Below are 10557 nucleotides of genomic sequence, written 5' to 3' on the forward strand. Positions count from 1 at the left end.
TGACTTTTGTTATGTTTTAGGAAAGAGACTGATGGCATTTTGCCCCTGCCCTAGAGATTTGTGGAACTTTGAACTTGAGAGAGATGTTTTAGGTTATCTAGTGGAAGAAATTTCTAAGCAGCAAAATGTTTAAGAGGTGACTCGGGTGCTGTTAAAGGCATTCAGTTTTAAAAGGGAAATGGCATAAAAGTTTGAAAAATTTGCAGCCTGACAATGCAATAGAAAAGAGAAATCCCATTTTCTGAGGAGAAATTCAAGCTGGCTACAGAAATTTGCATACGTAATGAGGAGTCAAATGTTAATCCCCAAGACTATGGGAAAATGTCTCCAGGACATGTCAGAGGTCCTCATGGCAGCCCCTCCCATCACAGACCCAGAGGTCTGAGAGGAAAAAGTGGTTTCATGGGTCTGGCCCAGGATCCCTGAGCTGTGTGCAGCCTAGGGACTTGGTGCCCTGTGTCCCAGCCGCTCCAGCCATGGCTGAAAGGGGCCAATGTATAGCTCGGGCTGTGGCTTCAGAGGGTGCAAGCCCCAATCCTTGGCAGCTTCCACGTGTTGTTGAGCCTGCGGATACACAGAAGTCAAGAACTGAGGTTTGGGAACCTCTGCCTGGATTTCAGAAGATGTATGGAAACGCCTGGATGCCCAGGCAGATGTTTTCTGCAGGGGTGGGGCTCCCTTGGAGAACCTCTGCTAGGCCCGTGCAAAGGGGAAATGTGGGGTCAGAGCCCCCACACAGAGTCCCTACTGGGGCACTGCCGAGTGGAGCTGTGCGGAGGGCTGCCATCCTCCAGACCCCAGAACGATAGATCCACCGACAGCTCGCACCGTGAGTATGGAAAGGCTGCAGACACTCCACACCAGCCTGTGGAAGCAGCTTGGACGGAGGTTATACTCTACAAAGCCATAGGGACAAAGCCGCCCACAATCGTGGAACCCAGCTCTTACATCAGTGTGGCCTGGATGTGAGACTTGGTGTCAAAGGAGATAATTTTGGAGCTTTAATATTTGACTGCCCCACTGGATTTCAGACTTGCATGGGGCCTCTAGCCCCTTCGTTTTGGCCAGTTTCTCTTGTTTGGAACGGCTGTATTTACCCAATACCTGTACCCCCATTGTATCTAGAAAGTAACTAGCTTGCTTTTGGTTTTACAGGCTCATAGACAGAAGGGACTTGGCTTGTCTCAGATGAGACTTTGGAGTGTACACTTTTGGGTTAATGCTGACATGAGTTAAGACTTTGGAGGACTGTTGGGAGGGCATGGTTGGTTTTGAAATGTGAGGACATGAGATTTGGAGGGCCATGGGTGGAATGATACGGTTTGGCTCTGTGTCCCCACCCAAATCTCATCTTGAATTGAACTCCCATAATTACCATGTGTTGTGGGAAGGACCTGTTTGGAAATAACTGAATCATGTGGGTAGTTTCCCCCATACTGTTCTTGTGGTAGTGAATAAGTCTCATGAGATCTGACGGTTTTATCAGGGGTTTCTTCCTCATTCTGTCTTTGCTTGCTGCCATTCATGTAAGATGGGGTTGCCCCTCCTTGCCTTCCGCCATGATGGTGAGGCTTTCCCAGGCACGTGGAACTGTAAGTCCAATTAAACCTCTTTTTTTTTTTTGTAAATTGCCCAGTCTAGGGTGTGTCTTTATCAGCAGCGTGAAAATGGACTAATACATTGGTCGATGGGCACTTATATTGGTTCCATATCTTTGCAATTGTGAATTGTACTGCAATAAACATACACACACAGTGTCTTTGTGATATTATGACTTATTTTCCTTTGGATAGATACCCAGTAGTGAGATTGCTGGATTGTATGCCAGATCTGCTTTTAGTGCTTTAAGAAATCTATTTTTAGTTCCATGGAAAACAGTATGGAGATTTCATTTTTCTTTTTTACCGTATTTTTACTGTGCCTTTTCTTTGTTTAGATACACAAAGAATTACCATTGTGTTACAGTTGCTTAGTACAGTTGTATGCTATACATGTGTGTAGCCTAGCAGCAATAGGCTGCACCACACAGCGTAGGTGCGTAGTAGGCTACATCATCTAGGTACGTGTAAGTATGCTCTGTGACATTCACACAGGGACAAAATTGCCTAACAACATATTTCCCAGAATGTATCCCTGGCATTAAGTGATGCATGACTGTGTAGTTAACTCCTGGCATCTTCTTAGTACTCAGCAAACAGCAAGCAATATCCGTTTTCTAGTTATTATTGCTTATCTATATATTTTTTTATTTGTATATATTTAGGAGGTGCAAGTGTAATTTTGTTACATGGTCAGATTTGTAGTGGTGAAGTCAGGGCTTTTACGGTATCCATCACCCAAATAATGTGCATTCTACCCATTAAATAATTTTTCTTCCTCCATCCCCTTCCCACCCTCTACCCTTCTGAGTCTCCAGTGTCTGTGGTTTCAGACTGTATGTCCATGTATACACATTATTTATCTCCCACACGTAAGTGGGAACATGTGGTATTTGTCGTTCTGATTCTGAGCTGTTTCACTTAAGATCGTGCCCTCTGCTTCCACCCATGTGCTGCAAAACACATGATTTCATGTTTTCATGGCTGAATAATGTTACATTGTGTGTGTGTGTGTGTGTGTATACACATGCAAATACACTACATTTTCTTTATTCAGTCATCTGTTAATGGGCACTTAGATTTGTTCCTTATCTTTGGTATTGTAAATAGTGTTGCAATACACATATGAGTGCATGTGTCTTTTTGAAATAATGATTTCTTTTTCTTTGGGTAGATACCCAGTAGTGGAGTTTCTGAAATGAATGGTAGTTATATTTTTAGTCCTTTGAGAGATCTTCACATTGTTTTGCATAGAGGTTGTACTAATTTCCATTCCCATCAGCAGTGTATAAACTTTCCCTTTTCTCTGCATCCTTGCCAGCATTGTTACTTTTTGTCTTTTTAGTAATAACCATTCTGACTGGTGTAAGATGAAATCTCATTGTGGTTTTAATTTGAATTTCTCTGATGATTAGTGATGTTGAGCATTTTTCATGTGCTTACTGGCCATTTGTATATCCTCTTTTAAAATGCTTTTATACTGTTGGTGGGAATGTACATTAGTTCAACCATTGTGGAAGACAATGTGGCATTTCCTCAAAGACCTAGAACCAGAAATATGATGTGACCCAGCATTCCCATTACTGGGTATATACCCAAAGGAATATAAATCATTCTGTTGTAAAGATACATGCATGCATATGTTCATTGAGCACTATTCACAATAGCAAACACATGGAATCAACCCAGATGCCCATCAGTGATAAACAGGATAAAGAAAATGTGGTACATATACACAGTGGAATACTAGGCAGCCATGAAAAGGAATAAGATCATGTTTTTTTGCAGGTACATGGACGGAGCCAGAAGCCGTTATCCTCAGCAAACTAACACAGGAACATAAAACCAAACACTGCGTGTTCTTACTTATAAGTGGGAGCTGAACAATGAGAACATGTGGACACAGGGAGGGGAACAGCACACACTGGGGCCTGTCAGGGGGGTGTGGAGAGGAAGAGCATCAGGATAAATACCTAATGCTTGTGGGGCTTAATACCTAGGTGATGGGTTGATCTGTGCAGCAAACCACCATGGCACACGTTTACCTGTGTAACAAACCTGCACATCCTGCACATGTGTCCCGGAACTTTAAATAAAGTAAAAATATCTATTCATGTCCTTTGCCCACTTTTTAATGGAATTATTTGTGGTATTTTTTGTTGAGTCGTTTGAGTTCCTTGTAAATTTTGGATATTCGTCCCCTGTAAAATTTTCAAGTTTTCCCCCATTCTGCAGGTTTTCCATTAACTCTGTTGATTATTTATTTTGCTGTGCAGACTATTTTAAGTCATATTTGTCTGTTTTTGTTTTTGTTGCCTCTGGTTTTGAGTTCTTAGTCATGAATTCTTTGCCTAGACTGATGTCTGGAAGAGGTTTTTTCTAGATTTTCTTTTAGTATTTTCATAGTTTCAGGTTTTACACTTAAGTCTTTGATCCACCTTGAGTTTATTTTTGTATATGGGGTCCAATTTCATTCTTTTGTCTATAGCTATCCAGTTTTTCAGCGCTATTTATTAAAAAGGGTGTCCTTTCCCCATTGTTGATTTTGTCAATTTTCAAAGATCAGTTGACTATAAATACGTAGTTTTATTTCTGAGTTCTGGATTCTGTTCCATTGGTTTGTATGTCTATTTTTATACCAGTACCATGTTGTTTTGGTTACTATAACCTTGTAGTATAATTTGAAGTCAGGGAATGTGGTGTCTTCAGCTTTGTTCTTTTTATTTAGGATTACTTTGTCCATTTGGGCTCTTTTTTTGGTTCCTTATGAAGTTTAGGGTTTTTTTTTTTTTTTTTTAATATATATAATGTTGTGAAAAACAACATTGGTATTTTGAAAGGCATTGCATTGTATCTATAGATTGCTTTGGGCAGTATGGTAATTTTAATCATATTAATTCTTCTGATCCATGAGCGTAGGACATTTTTCTCTTTGTTTGTGTTATCTGTAGTTTCTTTCATTGATGTTTTATCGTTTTCCCTATAGAGATCTTTTACCTCCTTGGTTAATTATATTCCTAGGTATTTCATTGTTTTTGTAGCTATTGTAAATAGGACTGATGTCTGGTTCTCAGCTAAATCATTATTGATGTATAGAAATGCTACTGATTTTTACACATTGATTTCGTATCCTGAAATTTTACTGAATTTATTTATCAAATCTAAGAGTGTTTTTGGTGGAGTCTTTAGGTTTTTCTAGATATAAGATTATACTGTCAGTCAACAGGGATAATTTGATGTCCTCTTTACCAATTTGGATGCTTCTTTTTAAAAAAAAAAAAAACAACTTTTTAACTTTTTTTTTTTTTGCCTAATGGCTCTGGCTAGGACTTCTAGGACTATATTGAATAGAAATGGTGACAGTGGGCATCCTTGTCTTGTTCCAGTTCTTAGAGGACAGACTTTCAACTTTCCCCTATTCAGTATGACCGTGGCTATTGGATTGTTATATATGGCCCTTATTATTTTTATGTATATTCCTTCAATGCTTAGTTTTCATTGAGGATTTTTATCATGAAGAGATGCTGAATTTTATCAAGTGCTTTTTTTTGCATTTATTGAAATGATCCTGTGTTTTTTGTCCATGATTCCGTTTATGTGATACATCACATTTATTTATTTTTGTATGTTGAACCATCCTTGCATCCTGGTATAAAACCCAGTTGGTCATGGTGTATTATCTTCTTGATGTGCTATTGGATTCTGTTTGGTAATATTTTGTTGAAAATTGTTTTTATGTTCATCGGGGATCTTGGACTATAGTTTTATTTCTTTGTTTTGTCCTTGTCTGGTTTTGGTGTCAGAGTGATATTGGCCTCATAGAATGAATTAGGGAGAATTCCCTTCTTGACATTTTGGAACAGTTTCAGGATTGATATTGGTTCTTCTTTATATGTTTGGTGGAATTTGCCTATGAATTCATCTGGTCCTGGGCTTTTCTTTGTTGGGAAACTTTTTTTTTTTTTTTTTTTCCCCCTGATTCAGTCTTTCTACTCATTATTGGTCTGGTCAGGTGTTCTATTTCTTCCTGCTTCAACTTTGGGAAGTTGTGTATTTCCAGGAACTTATCCATTTTCTGTAGGTTTTCTATTTTGTGAGTGTGTAGTTTTTCATAATAGTCTCTGATGATATTTTGCATTCCTGTGGTATTGGTTGTAATGTCTGTTTTTCATTTCTAATTTTGTTTATTTAGATTTCATCTTTTCTTGGTTAGTCTACAAGTGGTTTATCAATTTTGTTTATCTTCTCAAATAACTGACTTTTCATTTTGTTGATCTTTTAAATTGTTTTGTTGGTCTCTATTTCATTGAGTTCTGCTCTGATCTTTTAAATTTCTTTTCTGTTGCTAACTTTGGATTTGGTTTGGTCATGCTTTTCTTGTTCCTTGAGGTGCAACATTAGGTCGTTAATTTGTGATCTTTCTAGTTTTTTGGTATAGGCATTCAATGGTATAAATGTTCCTCTTAACACTACTTTTACTGTATCATACAGGCTTTACTATGTTGTATTACCACCTTCATTCATTTCAAAAATTTTTAAATTTCTCCTGAACCCAGTTCAATTACACTTCTAGAGCACTTATTAATGTGCCCTGTGCTGTAAGAAGAAATTTACTTTATGAACTCATTTAGGCCCATTTCGTGAATGGGGAAAATGCAGCACAGAGGTGAGCAGCTCACCAAAGTTGCTCATTTGGTGAGAAGGGGCTTAGCTGGGGTCAGGGTTGAACTTGGCCCTGGGTCACCTGCTCTTGGCCAGTGCTCTCTATGGCCTCTTCGCTGAGCTCATTAGACAAGAAACACATGTTCATGAGGGAAATGTTCATGTTGTATTCTGGGGTAGACACAGCAGGATATAAAGCTGCATAGTATGCATCTCTACTTTGTTAAAGGAAAACAAAGCCATTTGCATATGCAGAGAAAATGTGCGGTACATGTGCCACAGTACTTTCTGGGGTTGTTACTGAATGGAAGGATTATGAGTACTTTGATGATTTTTCTCTTTTTTTTTTTAATAGTAAAAGAAGAATGTGAAAATTTAAAAATTAATGTAAAAGAAAAAAGGAATTAAATGTATGACAAATATTGTGACAGATGTTTATGACATTTTTACAAAGATTTAGTCTTTTCTCAGTAGCACAATACAGTTCAGGTTATTTTCTACAGCCTATATTACCATCTACAGAATTTTTCTAGACAATTATCTTGGCCATTGTGGCAATGCACTCCAGCCTGGGTGACAGAGCAAGACTCTGTCTCAAAACAAAAAAAAAAGGAATTATCTTTGCTAGGTGTGGTAGGCTCAAACCTGTAATCCCAGCACAGAAGTTCGAGACCAGCTTGGTCAACATGGTGAAACCACGTCTCTACTAAAAATAAAAAAATTAGCCAGGTGTGGTGGTGAATGCCTGTAATCCCAGCTACTCAGGAGGCCGAGGCAGGAGAATTGCTTGAACCTGGGAGGCAGAGGTCACATGAGCCTAGATCATGCCACTGCACTCCAGCCTGGGTGACAGAGTGAGACTCCATCATAAATAAATAAATAAATAAATAAATAAATAAATAAATAAAATAATTCTCTTTGTAGAATTTATACTACATAGGACATGATAGGTAGTCAATAAATAAAATACTGAACTTGACACACAAAATCAGCAAATTAAGATATGACATAGTCAGGCATGGCATTTTTATCACAATTGTGTACAACTGTTTCACGCTTAAATAGCTTTGTTCTTCAGGTGAGTGTTTTAAGGCAGTGACTGCATCCAGCGTGATTCTAGATGATAGATGTGGTTGGGCGGATGTGTTTTCAGCTGAACTGCTGCCGCGGAGGAGCCCGGTTAGCCCTGCCCGGAGACGGCTCTGCGGTTGTTCAGCTCCATTGCTATGTCTTACAATGAAGTGGACACTGCTTTACTGCACAGGGCTGCTTTTCATTGACATTTGGATAATTAATATTTAAATATTTGTAATCGTCAGAGAATTTGGACAGAAGCCTTTTAAGATCCAGGAGACTTAGGTTAAGCCTCTACTGTGACATACAGAACTGCAGGCGTTGTATGGAAAACAAGTTAATAAAAAAATATTTAGCTAAGCTATCTTAATTTATTTTCCTAAGATTGTTTTGAAAATATAAATCATTCCTGTAAATATAAAGTGTCCAATAAGTATATTCCTAGTAGGTAGTCAACGGAAATTACTTTTTTAAGGGAATAAAAAGATATATATTTATTGTAAAAAGTGAAATTGTTATGAAATTGCTTCTATAGAACTAATTGATTACTATTTCTGCCAGTCCTATTTTATTTTACAGCAAATTTTATATCAGTAAAAGCCATAACTAGATATGTAAAGGTAGCTTTATGTGAGCAGGCTTCCAGCATTCCAAAGCGAGATAGTTTAGGCAGTTACATTGTTATCAACAGCCGTAAGCTTAATTTACAGATTGTTTGTCACATATATGCTATTAATTTTATATATTTATATGAAAGGTAATTTATATATAAATAAAACCCTGTTTAAGCAAAAAACTATATATGTCCTGGTAATTATGATCACTGCATATATAATGTACGTAACAATATAACAAGCTGATACGGATTTTTATGTGTATGTGCATGCACTTACACTGTGCACAAGGATACAGTTAGCAGAGTGTCTTTGCTGTGCTCTTTCATCACTTTAATCACTAGAACAAATACAAAAGCACATCTTTTTTATTTATATTTTGTGTTTGTATTTTGTATTTGTATTTTTATTTGCATTTGTATTGTATTTGTACTTTGTTAGTACTGTATTGTGTTTGTATTTTGTATTTGTATTGTATTTGTATTTTGTATTTGCATTTGTGTTTGTATTGTATTTGTGTTGTATTGTATCGTATAGTATGGTATTTGTATTTTGTATTGGTAATGTTACCTGTGTGCTGTGTGACTTTGCCACCACTCAGGGCACCTGGAGCAGGGACCCTGTCAGGCATCTTTGTGGTCCCCAGCCCAGTGCTGCTCAGCGCTTGCGGAGTCTTCTTAAGAAGGCGCTGGTAATCTCCGAAAGGTGCTGGAGATTCTGTCCATAAAATTAACAAGAATTCCTTGGCATTTTTCACAATAAACAAATTTTATATGGTACTTTTTAAATAGTTGTGAAACTTAACCACCCTTCATAGAATGTTTTGCCTCCAAAACGTCTCTGAATAATTTAACTAAATAATTTATTATTTTAGAAGATTTGTTAGGTTTGTTTTGATATTTTAAAAATTTCCAGAATATGTTTACATTTAATATTTATCATAGATAAAAGCTTATTTACTATTAGTTTTGTCATCTTTGGGAATTTAAGATTTTGAATAGTGTTTGAGTTATTTTTAAATATCTCGAGAGAGACCCATTAACCATTTAATAATTCTTACGTATAAAATATTCTTCCATTATTCATTTGTTCTTTTTGTGAAGAAAAGCAACAAGTTGTTTTCTTTCCTCTAATTTGCATTCAAATTTAAAAATGATTTTTCTCCTGGTGTTTCTTTCCTCCCCGTAGGTGTGAGCGCCACTTTGAAGGGCATCCATCCCGCGGCTATCCATGTGGAATTGCTTTCAGTCCTTGTGGGCGATTCGCGGCTTGTGGGGCCGAGGACAGACACGTATGTATTTGTATTTTGACAGTCTATAAATGTTTATCAGTCTATAAATGTAGAGATTCTAGACTTTGGTAATGTGTAGACTGTTTAATATTGTTGCATATTAGAATAGAAACCTACTTGCAGCTTGACTGTTGGTCAATATTTCAAGACGCTTACACAGTAATAGCATTTTAATAATGTGTGAGGTATGAAAGATGTTTTTACTGAAGCATGATAAACAGTAATCACTCATGAATTATTAATAATTTCATAGATACTTGTTGAGTGCCTACTATTTGAAAGACACTGTGCTACACGTTGTATTTTCTTTTTTATTACAAGATTATAATATTAATTAGTGAAACACCAGATCCTGTCTATTTAATGGTGTGATCTTTTCCTAAGTTACATCCTTAGGAAACAATGTGCTTTTATTAATGAAAATGCCCCCCCTCCCCTCCACATTACACATTATGTGCACGTGCACCATGCCTGGCTAATTTTTCTATTTTTAGTAGAAACGGGGTTTCACCATGTTGGACAGATTGGTCTCGAACTCCAGACCTCAAGCCATCCGCCTGCCTGGGCCTCCCAAGGTGCTGGGATTATAGGCGTGAGCTGCCACACCTGGCCTAATTTATCTATTTGTGAACCGAATCTCTTTGTACAGTGGTGTGTACATGTATGTGTGGTGGTTCTGGAGATTACAGCATATATGCCTATTATCTTGTTAGTCTTCTTAGAGATGGTTCTTCATTTCCAGTGAAATGTGAAGACTTTATGACCAAATTGGTCGCCATATCCTTCCCATTCCATGTTGTAGCTGTCTTAGGTATCACATCTTCATGTGTTCAGAACTCTATCACAAAATGTTATACTTTTTTATTTCAATAATTATACATAATAGTGTAATATATTTATCTAGACATTTAGCAATTTCTGCTTTCTTCTTCATTCCTTAAGTTTCAAGTTTACATTTAGCATTTAGTGTAGTTTTTCTTTTTTTTTGACCTGGATAATTTTTTTTAGCATTTTTTTAGTGCAGTTCTACTGGCTATGAATTCCCTTACTTTTCTTTCATCATAGATTATCTTTATTTTGCTTTCCTTCCTAAAGCGTATTTTCACTGTGTCTGGAATTCTGACTTGACAGTTCTTTTCTTTTTTTTTTTTTGGTTTTTGTTTTTGTTTTTTTTTGAGACGGAGTCTCGCTCTGCCGCCCAGGCTGGAGTGCAGTGGCGCGATCTCAGCTCACTGCAAGCTCCGCCTCCTGGGTTCATGCCATTCTCCTGCCTCAGCCTCCCAAGTAGCTGGGACTACAGGCGCCCGCCACCTCGCCC

The 10557-nt window shown here is 37.5% G+C and overlaps 1 protein-coding gene across 1 annotated transcript in view; it reads left to right on the top strand.

Moving 5' to 3' along the window:
* Positions 1-10557, top strand: part of WDR27 (WD repeat domain 27) — a 150294-nt gene that overhangs the window by 109747 nt on the left and 29990 nt on the right. Inside the window, 1 exon segment of the mRNA XM_011999659.1 lies at positions 9137-9239. Within this exon segment, the coding sequence (XP_011855049.1) occupies positions 9137-9239 (103 nt within the window).

Source organism: Mandrillus leucophaeus, unplaced genomic scaffold (genome assembly GCF_000951045.1).
Source record: "Mandrillus leucophaeus isolate KB7577 unplaced genomic scaffold, Mleu.le_1.0 Scaffold6, whole genome shotgun sequence".
NCBI classification, from domain to species: Eukaryota; Metazoa; Chordata; class Mammalia; order Primates; family Cercopithecidae; genus Mandrillus; species Mandrillus leucophaeus.